At 40.3% G+C, this 14,308-nt stretch overlaps 1 protein-coding gene across 1 annotated transcript; it reads left to right on the top strand.

The window, feature by feature from the left end:
* The first annotated feature begins 4,907 nt into the window (after positions 1 to 4,907).
* On the top strand, positions 4,908 to 10,799 carry LOC134318391 (uncharacterized). Its single transcript, XM_062999293.1, has 6 exons — positions 4,908 to 4,983; positions 5,451 to 5,635; positions 7,579 to 7,733; positions 8,589 to 9,049; positions 9,136 to 9,347; positions 10,419 to 10,799. The coding sequence occupies exons 1-6, from the start codon at positions 4,968 to 4,970 to the stop codon at positions 10,665 to 10,667; spliced, it is 1,278 nt and encodes a 425-aa protein (XP_062855363.1). The 5' UTR covers positions 4,908 to 4,967; the 3' UTR covers positions 10,668 to 10,799.
* Positions 10,800 to 14,308: the final 3,509 nt, after the last annotated feature.

Here is a 14,308-nt window from a genome sequence, read left to right on the forward strand (position 1 = left end):
TCTCACAACACACGAGACTGAACAGTGCAGTTCTAACATGAAAAACAGAAAACATCTGAGCCCACCTTCAGAAGTCTTTTTGTCTACTTTTCTGGAATGAAAAGTCTCTAATAATGTCCTTAAAATCCAGATTTCTTATAATGTCACTCTCGATAGACATCAGAGTCAGGTGGCTCACTCTTTCTCGGTGCATAGCAGATAGCAGTTTATGTTGAACTATTGCAAGTTAGGAAAATGGCCGCTCCCCGCTGGCATTTGTGACCGGCAGAGTGGAGTATAACTCGCTAGCTCTAACATTCACGTTGCTTAACTGAAACCACCAATCAGAATTACAGCAGCTTGTTAGAGTTCATCTGGCCAATCAACAGTCAGAAATATGAATAACGTGTAAATGATTTACGAAATCATTGGTTTGTAAGCTTCCCCCAAAATAACGAACAAAATAAATAAAACAGTCAATCAGGGGCCCTGACTTATTCAGGGCCCCATGCATTAAATCGCCCCTGCCTATGTGAAAAAGTAATTGCCCCCTAAAGCTAATAACTGCTTCTGCCACCCTTGGCAGCAACAACTGCAATCAAGTGTTTGTGATAACTGGTGATGAGTCTTTCACATCTCTGTGGAGGAATGTTGTTCCACTCTTCTTAGCAGAATTGTTTTAATTCAGCCACATTGGAGGGTTTTCCAGCATGAACGGCCTGTTTAGGATCACGCCACAGCATCTCAATCGGATTCAAGTCCAGACTTTGACTAGGCCACTCCAGAACCTTCATTTAGTTTATTTTCAGCCATTCAGAGGTGGACTTGCTGGTGTGCTTCGGCTTAAGGTCACGAACTGATGGCCGGACATTCTCCTTCATGATTTTCTGGTACAGAGCAGAATTCATGGTTCCATCAATTACAGCAAGTCGTCCAGGTCCTAAAGCAGCCCCAGACCATCACACCACCACCACCATGTTGGACTGTGGGTATGATGTTCTTTTTCTGAAATGCTGAGTTAGTTTTACACCAGATGTAATGGGACGCACACCTTCCAAAAAGTTCCACTTCTGTCTCGTCAGTGCACAGAATATTTATTATCTTATTTATTATTTATTATAAGATGTGAAATGTGAATGTGAGACGGGCCTTTGTGTTCTTTTTGGTCAGCAGTGGTTTGGAACTCTCCCATGGAGACCATTTTTGCCCCCCAGTCTCTTTCTTATTGTTGAATCATGAACTCTGACCTTAACTGAGGCGAGTGAGGCCTGCAGTGCTTTAGATCAGTGTTTCTCAACCTTTTTTCAGTCACGGCACCCTTGAAAGGTATTCAAAATCTCGAGTCACCCCAGTCTAAAATGTACTAATGTACTACCTCGGACTGCTAACACACAAAAACACTACAGGGAAGAGACGTACATTGCATTAAGCTTCAGAAAATCCTCTCTTCAGAAGAGGTGAGCCTGTGTTTGTTTCTGTTTTAAAACATACACACCATGAACCAATCAGATTTAACATCATTAAACAAGTTTATAGTTTATTTCTCAATTATTTGTCATTATACCCCTAGCACTGCTCATTGTCTGCATGGTTTGCTCGGTTACGGCTCTCAAACTCAAACTCAAAAGAAGCTTTATTGGCATGACATTCGTATTGCCAGAGCTCAGTTACAGAGAAATAATAAAAATAACAATAAAAAAGAACAAATATATACAAAACAGTTACTTGTGCAAAAATATAAAATAGAATAAAATATTAATAAAAACAGTGCAAAATTAAAACAATTAAAATTATAATATTTACATTAATGAGGTAATGAGCTCTCTCTCACACACACACACACACACACACACACAAACTGATCGTTATTACTACCTCATTATTGTAAATATTATCATTTTTATTGTTATTATTTTTGCACTGTTTTTATTAATATTGTATTCTATTTTATATTTTTTGCACATGTAACTGTTCTGTATATTTTTGTTCTTTTATTGTTATTTGTAATATTTCTCTGTAACTTGCTTTGGCAATACGAATGTCCTTATTTGTCATGCCAATAAAGCTTCTTTTGAGTTTGAGTGTGTCGGTGTGTGTGTGTGTGTGTGTGTGTGTCGCTTGCTTTCTCCGCGATACTGAAAGTGATTTGAATTTCGACAATAAACAGCTCTTATTATGACTGATTAATTCACTCTACTGATGGAAGCAGAATGGTTGAATTACAGCCAATAAGAAATATAAATATATACAGTATATATATAGCGGCTCCCAGAGGCACGACTCGGTTCCTTTTGTTCATTTTAAAGAGCCGTTCAATAGAATCGGATCGTTCGTGAACGACTCATCACTATAGGCGACGCACGCAATCCGCATTGACGTTGTAGCGTGGGGAAAGGGGCGTGTGAGACAAATTTTGATGTTTGAGGCGGCTAATGGTCTACATTTTCATGATAAGTTGACTTTTTTGTATTTTAAATTTATTTCATAATATCAGTAACATCAGAATATTTTTGACGGCACCCCTGACGAAGCCAGACGGCACCCCGGTTGAGAAAGGCTGCTTTAGATGTTCTTCTGGGTTCTTCTGTGACCTCCTGGATGATGCGTCGATGTGCTCTTGGAGTCATGTTGGTACGCCGGCCACTCCTGGGAAGGTTCACCACTGTTCCATGTTTTCTCCATGTGTGGATAACAGCTCTCACTGTGGTTCGCTGGAGTCTCAAAGCCTTAGAAATGGCTCTGTAACCTTTTCCAGACTGATAGTTGTGAATGACTTTGTTTCTCATCTGTTCTTGGATTTCTGTAGATCGGGGCATCATGTGTTGCCTTTTCAGATCTTTTAGCTACTTCATTTTGTCAGACAGGTTCTATTGAAGTGATTTCTTGATTCTACATGTCTGGCAGTAATCAGGCCTGGGTGTGGCTAGTGAAATTTAACCCAGCTTTCCCAAAATAGTGGTGAATCACAGTTAATTCATGTGGGGGGAGGTTGTTTTCACACAGGGCCAGGTTGTTTGGGATAATTTTTTCCCTTAATGAATGGCAAATATTTTTATTATTATATATATTTTTTATTCTACCCTTTTTTATTTACTGTATTTACTGTACTTACACTGTACTGAAGCTGCTGTAACACTCGAATTCCCCCCATGGGGATCAATAAAAAAAACTTATCTTATCTTATTTCTATGCTACATTTCCAATATATAGTGAGGAAAATAAGAATTTATTACACTGCCGATTTTGCAAGTTTTCCCACCTACAAAGAATGGAGAGGCCTGTAATTTTTATCGTCGCTACACTTCAACTGTGAGAGACAAAATCTAAAAGAAAAATCCAGATAATCACATTGTATGATTTTTAAAGAATTAATTTGCATTTTATTGCATGAAATAAGTATTTGATACAATGGAAAAACAGAAGTTAATATTTGGTACAGAAACCTTTACAGAGCTCAGACGTGTCCTGTAGTTCTTGACCAAGTTTGCACACACTGCAGCAGGGATGTTGGCCCACTCCTCCACACAGATCTTCTCCAGATCTTTCAGGTTTCGGGGCTGTCGCTGGGCAACATTGAGTTTCAGCTTCCTCCAAAGATTATCTATTGGGTTCAGGTGTGGAGACTGGCTAGGCCACTCCAGGACCTTGAAATGCTTCTTACGGAGCCACTCCTTAGTTGCCCTGGCTGTGTGTTTCGGGTCAGAAGATCCAGCCACGACCCATCTTCAATGCTCTTACTGAGGGAAGGAGGTTGTTGGCCAAAATCTCATACATCTATACATGACCCCATCCATCCTCCCTTCAATACGGTGCAGTCGTCCTGTCCCCTCTGCAGAAAAGCACCCCCAAAGTATGATGTTTCCACCCCCATGCTTCACGGTTGGGACGGTGTTCTTGGGGTTGTACTCATCCTCCAAACACAGTGAGTGGAGTTGATACCAAAAAGCTCTATTTTGGTCTCATCTGACCACATGACCTTCTCCCATGCCTCCTCTGGATCATCCAGATGGTCATTGGTGATCTTCAAACGGGCCTGGACATGTGCTGGCGTGAGCAGGGGGACCTTGCGTGCCCTGTAGGATTTTAATCCATGGCGGCGTAGTGTGTTACTAACGGTAATCTTTGAGACTGTGGTCCCAGCTCTCTTCAGGTCATTGACCAGGTCGTCCCGTGTGGTTCTGGGCTGATTCCTGACCTTTCTCAGGATCATCCTTACCCCACCAGGTGAGATCTTGCATGGAGCAGCAGACCGAGGAAGATTGACAGTCATCTTGTGTTTCTTCCATTTTCTAATAATTGCACCAACAGTTGTTGCCTTCTCACCAAGCTGCTTGCTATTGTCCTGTAGCCCATCCCAGCCTTGTGCAGTCTACAATTTTGTCCCTGGTGTTCTTAGACAGCTCTTTGGTCTTGGCCATGGTGACGAGGTTGGAGTGTGATTGATTGAGTGTGTGGACAGGTGTCTTTTATACAGGTAACGAGTTCAAACAGCTGCAATAAATACAGGTAATGAGTGCAGAATAGGAGGAGCATTTTAAAGAAAAACTAACAGGTCACTGTATGTTTTGTGTAGATTATATTGACTTGTAACTCTTGTGTGACCCCCCCCCCCCCCATGATAGATCAGTCATGTAGTGCTGTATCTTGTTTTATCATTGCTTCATCTCACAATGATGTTAATATCACAAACACGAGCGTTTTCCAAAGAACCTTCTGAGGAGTTTCATCAGATCTTAGATTTCACAATGATGCTATGATGTAACTAGAGGAATGTGGAGGTGTTGCATTCAGGATATATAAGTGCAGCGTTCTGCACCACACCCTACCTCAGAGAGACGCTTCACTAGTAAGTTCACTTCTCACCTCTTTATCTTTCTTATTTTTACTTTACATGAACTCATGTGATGTTTTATCTGCTGTACAGGACTCTACTCTACTCTACAGTACATCTACTGAACACAAAACCATCCACCTACCATCCAGCTACAATGGCTCAAAGCAAAGGCGAGTATTAAATGTAGATTTTTATTCTCTTTATATTATATTTATATTATAATTTCTCTTTATATCGTCACACTACTGTTTTTGTCATGATGGCTCCTGTTAAACAACCTTTATGATACAGTTTAGCCGGTGTAACGTTCTGACCTGCAGTGTTTAAATCGTCATCGTGCACCACCTGAAGCTAACTGCACCTAACTGTTACCTCAGTAAGCTAAAACTGTGCTGATGTACTGTAGAGCGTGTAAATAATCTGATTATGAGTTCAGGTCTTATTAGAATCCTGATCAGGTAGGTACAGGGGAGCAGGGTGGGTCACCAGGTTTTCATACAGACCCGATAGCTTCTGAGTTTTGTTTTGCCAACTCGTGATTGTTGTTCTAACCGTCTGGTCAGAAACAGGACCACACCCTGGACAGAACACCAGTCCAATGATCCCAACGATAATCTGGTTTTATTTTATACTCTAGAAGTCGTTCCTGCCTGGGAAATCGAGTTCGTTCAGGAGCTGACCCCGGCTTCGAAGCAGATCCCCCTGCTGTATCACCTCTCCTACCTGTGTCTGGCTAAATTCCCCAAACTAGAGAGGCTGCTGAGGGCGCGAGCTGTGGAGACCCAGATTCTGTTTGGAGAATCTGAGGGGATCTTGTTTCAGGTATCTTATACTTTTATTATTTCCTCAGGGATAGAGAACTGTAATGATCCACCCTCGTCAATCTAGAACCTGTTTTATTAATTTCACACGTGTTTAACCCTTAGACGCACGAGTGACTGGACCCTACACTCTTCCATAAGTGGGTTAAAAATGACCCATTTTAGAATCTATGTGTTTTTATGCCACTTTTGTCATTTTGGTTGAGAATAATCATTTGTATTATATTTAGTATTATATTTTGGTCCACAAAAGAGTGAGAGTGAGAGAGTTTATGGGTCTGTCCACACTTCTTCTCTTCTTGCCTTCTTGTCTCCTCGTGGTATGCAGTTGTGACAAACTACCTGTTTCTTGCTGTGATCATCAACCTTGATCACCTTGACATAGTGTTTAAAAACTCCAGCAGCGCTGCTGTGTCTGATCCACTCATACCAGCACAACACACACTAACACACCAGCACCATGTCAGTGTCACTGCAGTGCTGAGAATCCTCCACCACCTAAATAATACCTGCTCTGTGGTGGTCCTGTGGGGGTCCTGACCATTGAAGAACAGGGTGAAAGGGGGTAACAAAGCATGTAGAAAAACAGATGGACTACAGTCAGTAATTGTAGAACTACAAAGTGCTTCTATATGGTAAGTGGAGGAGGTGGTTTTAATGTTATGGTCTTACTATATAGTTGCTAGAGTGTTTGTAAGCAGTTGCTTTGGTTCTCCAAGTAGTTGATACCAAGTGTTACCAACTGGTTGCTATGGTATTTAGGTGGTTGCTATAGGGTGTTGATTGGTAATGTGTTGCTGAACAGTTGGTGTTCAAGGTGGTTGGCCAGGTGTTGCTATGATTGCTAATGTTTTGCTAGGTGGTTACTATGGTGTTCAAGGTTGCTTGTAGGGTGTATTTTATGTTTTTCAAGTCATTGTTAAGGTGTAACTGGAGGTGCTATTTATGGTTGCTAAATTATCTCATATTTGCCAGAGTGTTGCTAACTGCTGTGGTGTTTCTGGTGGTTGCTAAGCAATACTTAATGGTTCTGGTATCTCAGAGTTACAAGGGTCTTCTTATGATACAATCTGGGGTTGATATCTGGACGCTCTTGTTCCAGTATGTTTCTGTGTTGTTTGCAGTGGTATCCCAGGTGATTCCTAAAGTGTTGCTAGGGTGTTGCTAGCTATTGCAGGTGGTTTAGGGATTTTGCAGGGTTGTTGCTCTGTTGTTCCAGGTGGCTGTTGGAGTGTTTTTAGGTTTGCTGTGGTACCCTGATGGTTGCTACGGTGTTTTCAATTGTAAGTAGGCTGTTGGTATCCCAGGTGAATACTAGGTTGCTGCTTTGTTGTTCCAGGTGGTTGTTAGGTTGTTAGTTAGTTGTTTTTTTTTCCAGGTGACTTCCAGGGTGTAAATAGTGGTTGCTAGGGTGTTACTAGGGTTTTTTTAGGTTGTTGCTTTGGTGGCTGCTGTGAGGTTGTTATGGAGTTTGCGCGGTTTGCTTGATTGTTCGGTTGCTGCAGTATCTTGTGACTGTGATGATGTTTGTAGACGGTTACTTTGGTGTTTTTGGTTGTTAGTAGGTTGTTGTTAGTTGGTTGATATGGGATCCCAGGTGGTTGCTAGTGTGTTGCCAGGGGTATTTGCCATCCTGTTCCAGGAGGGTTCTATGGTGTTGCATGGTGCTTGCTGTGGTAGCCCAGGGGTTTGCTAGTGTGTTAAAAGAATTCCCCAGCATGTCTGAAAACGTTGCTGTTGGACCTCAAGGTGCCCACACTTGGGGTACCAATAGTGACATTTGTGCCACAGCTGAAGTGGCAGAATTCCACCTTGTTATAAAACAGGACTGAGGAGCAGATCTGATCTGGGGTGGGGTGGAATGACTAGGCTAACATGACCTTTACTGGACAGTAGAGTGATGAGATGGTGGAACATTAATATCTCCCTCTTCTTTCTCTGCAGTGTATGGGCACCAGTAAGAACCTGGTTAAATCACTGTTCCCCATGCTGATAGTCGCTGTGGAGAAAAACAAAGCCACGTTGGCTGTTAAATACCTGAATAAAGCAGGAACATGGATCAAGGAGATCATTGACGAGGTGCAGAAGATGCTGGACAGGTAAACTCACTTTGCTTTGCAGTGAGCTGTACTGGAATAGTGAACCCAGATCAACACAAGTTCAGTCCTCAATGTTTTGAGGCTTCAGTAAGTCAAAAGTCAGTTGATGGTCAGGTGTCCATGTACTTTTGGTTATATAGTGCAGTTCCACCCCACTTCCCCTATATGGAAACGTTGATCATAACCTGGTGCCCTGTATGACTCTCTGTAAACCTCTTGTTCAGAGTCAACAAGCCCCTCCAACCTCCTGTCATCCAGAGAGAGAACGCTGAGATGGTTACAGCAGATACTCAGATGTTCACCTGAAGGAAACCCTGAGTAAAGAGAAGCTAGTGTGGACATTCTTTTGAAGAGGGGCTGGAGCTGGCTTTACTTTAGACTACCAAAACAAAGTGGGTGGTGGTATTAATGGTTGCTAAAGTACCACAGATTTGCCAGGGTAACTGCCAGCTAACAGCTCACTTTAAGAAAGAAGCATCTGGGCTTTGTGTGTCACTTGGTGGACTGAGTAGCTGGTTGGCTTGCTGTGGTCATGGTTCCACCTAGTGCTCTCTCCATCTAGATGTGGTTAGTTTGGTGAGAGGATGGTGACCGGGAGAGAGTAGATTCTCTGAACCTCTTTCCCTTACCTTATTAAACGGTGGGCCAGGCAGCTGGTGTTCCTTGAAGTTCTTGCTGTTTAGTATCAAACCCCGTCTCAGGTGGTAATGGTCATCACTCCCTTCCTCTCCTCTTTGGACTCCCTTCTCAGCTTCAGACTCTGGCCAGCTTCTGCATTTGGGACCAGAATCTGGTTTCTGGTTCTTGTCCTATTTTTGTGTTGTTGACTCTTCTGGTTTACCTTTACTTACTCAGCTATAAAAAACACACCAAAGACGTGGGCACGACCACCAGCGACGTCATCACTGAAAAAGATGAAACGGAAAAGAAGCTGCAGCAGCTCTCCCAGGAAATCGAGGAGATGAATAAAGGTAAAACCAAGCTCGATCAGCAGCTGAATGAAGTCGCCAAAAAGCTGGAAGAGAACGAAAAGCAGACCGAAGCTAAAAAAACTGAGCTTCTGAATCACGTGAGAGATGTGACTCAGAAGAGCTCTGGTATGAGTATCTTGGGTGTTGTGCCGTTTATTGGGTCACTTATTAAGTCGGTTTATGACACGGCAACCAGCCCCGACGCCGTGACGAAGACCAAGGCTCTTGAGTTAGAACTGAACCAGCTCTTTTGTGACAAGACCTCCCTGAGGACTAAAGAGTGGACTCTTGAACTCAAGCTTATTGACTGGCAGATGAATCTTTCCAAACTGATGATAGACCAGGGTGAGTATCTTCAGCTCCTGCCCGTGAACGTAGCCTCACAGTTACGTATCTGCTTATTAATCATGATCTACTTCTGCTCCTGCTAGGTGTAATACCCGAACCTGTCCACCTGGGCGAGGTGCAGCAGCACTTGTCTAAAATTCAGAACATCCTGATGCAGCTTATCAGGTTCTGGGAGTGGGTCGACAAAGCGCTGAAAACAATGAGAGACCAAACCTTCACTAATGAGGACCTTCTTGAGGAGAACGACTCTGACTTGAAACAAATGTTTATAGACTCGATCAAATCTGCCTCACAGGTTATTATTATTTATTATAACTAATTAATATTGTTGTTCTATTATTATTTTATTATTTATTATACTTGTTGTTATTTTAAATTATGATTTAAATTAATATTTACAATTATCTACTATAATTATGATCATTTTATTTATTGAACTATTACTAATTATTACTGTTATCATTATTTTTATAAATAATTAGTTATTATTATAACATTACAATTAAATATATTATTATTTATTATTATTTCTTTTAAAATTATTTTTAGTGGTTACCTTTTTATTATTAATTATTATTGTTATCTTTTGTACATCTTTTGTTATTTTTATAACTTATCATTCTTAGTTATTATTATATATTTTATATTTATTTATTATCTTTATTGATTTATTATATTATTAGTAATAGCGTTATTATTATTAATAGTATATATTGTTATTAAATATTACTACATATTACTAGTAAATATTATTATTATTTTTATACATTTTTATATTAATATTATTAAATATTATTATAAATAATTAGTTTTATATATTATTATTAAATATTATGTCTATAAATTACTATTTTTTAATATTTTTAATAATATTTTTAATATTATTAAATATTATCATCATGCATTATTATAATTATACATTAATATTATTATTAATTGTTATACATTATTATTATATAGTTTTACTGTTATTACTATAAATTATTAATGTTATTAATATTAATAAATATTGTTATTCATTATTATACATTGTTATTATTATTAGAATTATTATTATATATTATTATATATTATAAATTATTATTATTATATTATTATTACTGTTGTTATTATTATTATATTATTATCATTACTGTTATTATTAATTATTATACATTATTACTATAAATTATTATTTTGAATGATGATTATTATTAGTAGTATATATTATTATATATTATTATTATTATAAATATTATTATTACTGTTATTATTAATATGAATGATGATGATTGAAATATATTGCTTGAATCACGCTTAAATAACGCTTGAATAATGCTTGAATAACGCTTGAATAACGCTTGTCGGGTGTTTTTACGTTCTGCAGGTCTGGACAGATTTCGCTGCAGGCTGCTCTGTGTGTGTGGATCTGTTTAAGGTTCAGAACCTGAAGGCCTACGCTTTTCTGGAGCAGAACCCCTCGTCCCTCACCGAGGAGGAGTGGCAGCGACAGTACGACGCCGTGAGAGCAGAACTGGAGAACGCTAACAAACCTGCCGAGCTCAAAGCCTGCATAACCATACAGGAGGTGGAGAACGTTAACAAACCCGCCGAGCTCCCGGCCACAAAACCATAGAGGAGATGTGAACCTTCCTCCTCCTGCAACACCTACACACCTACACCTGCTACACGGCTGTGGGAGAGAATTCTGATCCAATCAGATTCATCAATCAATCAATCAATCAATCAATAAAGAGAGAAACTAGAACGTTCCTGCATGATTATTCTGCACTACATTCACCACATGAGTCTTTCCTCCCTCACGTGTACAGTATACAGTATACTGAGGATTATATCCTGATCGTATAACACTATATATATAGAATTCATATACTATACACTATACATTTATACACTGTATGAGCAAAAGTATTTGGACACGCCACCATGAGCTTGTTGGACAACCCATTGACCTCCATTCTGAGAAGCTTCTCACTGGACTTTGGAGTGTGTCTCAGGAGGCCACCCACGATGGATGGATCTTGTTGAGGGAGTGACGTACTCCTCACGTCACTTCCGGTGGTACGCACGCTGAGACGCTAGCCTAGTAGTTTGTTTGTAGCCTTTAGCTAAATAACTTTTTATATACGTATGTTTTAAACATATAATTTATACGTTAATCTTCCGTGTGTTGTTGATTTAGTTTTATTTTGTTTATCGTAAAAAAGCGCTTGTGTTTACTAACGTAAATTCGTGCTGTGTTGGAAACTAGGAAACTTCTGCTACCGGCATCCGAACGAAGCCCGGTTTTGTTTGTTTTTGTACTTCAGCGCATAAACATCATAATTATCCAGAATTAAAACCGTTTTCGGTCCGCACGAAGCGCGTTTGTGTTTGGTTGTGTTCTGTATTTCAGCTCTTAAAACACCTCTGTTTTGTGAGGAGTTATAACCGTTTCTGTTCGTAGGAAGCGCGTTTATTTGTTTTGTACACCAGCACATAAACACCGTTTTCCTTTAGAATTACAGCCGCTTTTGTCCGAACGAAGCACGTTTGTGTTGGTTTGGTTGGTGGTTTTTGTATTCCAGCTCATCATCGCCTGTTTCATCCGGAATTAAAGCCGTTCTTCTGTGACTACCAGCAGAAGCGCCGGTGAATCCAACATAAACATCATCTCCAACTCATCTTGTAAAGCTAAGTATATTTCTTTGTTGTTATGGCCCCAGCAGGAGCGCTGTATCCATGTTCCGAGTGTAATATGTTCAGTTATTCCTTCTCCGTGTTTAGTGATAACTTTACATGTGATAAGTGTAGATTAGTTGTTAGTCTGACGGAGAAGATCTCAGTGTTAGAAGGGCGCATTCGGGCGTTAGAACAGACTACTACTAGTGAGGGCTTAGATTCAGCTGTAGCAGTCCCGAATGCCAGCAGTTCAGGTACAGAACCCCAGACTCCGGCATTAGAGCCCTCACAGCGGGGCGACTGGGTGACGTCTCGGCGACATAGTCGTAGGGAAAAGCACCGACCATCTCAGTTGCACGTGTCCAACAGGTTTTCCCCACTCAGTGAGCCACCCGCTGAGAAGCCTGTTAATGTAAGTGCTCTGGTTATAGGAGATTCTCAGCTCCGACACGTGCGTATTGCAACCCCCATAGAGACACCAGCAACCATAGTCACCTGTATTCCGGGGGCCAGGGCGCCCGACATCAGAGCAAACCTGAAAGTGCTGGCTAATGCTAATCGTAGATTTTCGAAGATTGTTATCCACGTCGGCACTAATGATGTTCGTTTACGGCAGTCTGAGGTTACTAAGAGTAATGTTAAAGAGGTGTGTGAGTTAGCTAGGTCGATGTCTGAGGCAGTAGTGTGCTCTGGCCCCTTACCGATTCCACCCAGTGGCGAAACCTACAGCAGGTTGTTGTCGCTGAACCGCTGGATGTCTAAATGGTGCTCAGAAAACTGCATCGATTTTGTAGATAACTGGTCCACCTTTGAGGGAAGGCCTGGTCTTTTGAAGCGGGATGGTGTCCACCCCACGTGGGAGGGTGCTGCTCGCATTTCTTGCAGCATAGGTGACAGGCTGTACCACCGCGTTAGTGTAGCGGCAGATAGTGTTAAATGACTATCCAGAGCCAAGACCAGGCAGCAGACTAACAGGCCTAACCGACTGTCTGCGAGTCGCCATCGGACGTCACCCGGAATCCTTAGGTCACAAACCATTGAGACTGTGTCTGTTTACCGTGGCAGGTGTAAGCCAAAACAAAATCAAAAAGTATGTCATAATAACTTAATTAAAATTAATCTAAATGAGCATCATGAAAACCCTAGTAAAGTTAAACTAAAGTTAGGACTTCTAAACATCAGGTCACTTGCATGCAAAACAGTAATTGTAAATGAAATAATTACAGATAATTGTCTTAGTGCCCTGTGTTTAACCGAGACCTGGGCTAGACCTGATGAGTATCTAAGTTTAAATGAAGCATCTCCTCCGGGTTACAGTTATGAACATAAGCCACGTCTTAGCGGTCGTGGTGGAGGAATAGCCGCAATTTATGATAAAGACATAGGTCTTACTGTAAAATCATCTCCCATAACAAACTCGTTTGAAGTTCTTATCTCTGACATAACCAATAAATGTTCATCTGATAAAAATAGTATGTTTAAACTGGTTACTGTTTATCGACCCCCTGGTCCTTACTCAGAATTTCTTAACGAATTTGCCGATTTTCTTTCTAAATTAGTCTTATCAACTAAGAAAGCTTTAATTGTTGGTGACTTTAATATTCATTATGAGGATAAGTGTAATCCACTCAAAATTGCGTTTGATTCTATTTTAGAATCCTTAGGCATCACCCAAAATGTAACAGGACCCACTCACCGCTGTAAACATACCTTAGATTTAATACTTACTTATGGTATAAACATAGACAACCTGGAAATTATACCACAGAATGACTTAATCTCTGATCACTCCCTACTAATATATGAAGTGTCCCTGTCCAATAATATACAGCAACCAAATCGTTTTAAATATAAGCGCACTATTACATCTGCAACTGCAGCAGCGTTCATAAACTGCCTACCAGAATTACCAAATATATCAGCATCAGAACCTAAAGAACTAGATCAGGCAACTCAAAACCTAGAGACCGTACTGCGCACAACCTTAGATAACGTAGCCCCACTTAAAACTAAACTGATTAGGGAGAAAAAACTTGCTCCTTGGTACAATGACCACACATGCGCACTTAAACAAGCAGCACGGAAATTAGAACGTAAGTGGCGTCACACTACACTGGAGGTGTATAAGATTGCTTGGAAAGATGCTCTAACTGAGTATAAACATGCACTTATAAAAGCTAAATCTTTATATTATTCATCCCTAATAGAGAAAAATAAAAACAATCCTAGATTCCTTTTTGAGACAGTGTCCAAATTAACTAAAAACGTCAATGAAACTGAATCTAATATACCGCCCGACTGTACCAGTGATGATTTTTTAAAATTCTTTAATGACAAGATAGAAAAAATACGACTTCAGAGTCAGAGTGTGTCACTTGCCAATGTTAAGTATGGACTCACTCCGAGCAGCATTGGTGATAATAGTAACGAGTTAATCCAACTAAATTCCTTTAATCCAATCTCCCAAAATGAACTAACTGTGTTGATTAAATCATCGAAGTCATCATCGTGTATACTCGATCCTGTTCCAACTCGTTTACTTAAAGATTTACTCCCAGCTATTGTAGAGCCCCTGCTTACATTAATCAATGCATC

This window comes from Trichomycterus rosablanca, chromosome 1, assembly GCF_030014385.1.
Source record: "Trichomycterus rosablanca isolate fTriRos1 chromosome 1, fTriRos1.hap1, whole genome shotgun sequence".
Taxonomy (NCBI): Eukaryota; Metazoa; Chordata; class Actinopteri; order Siluriformes; family Trichomycteridae; genus Trichomycterus; species Trichomycterus rosablanca.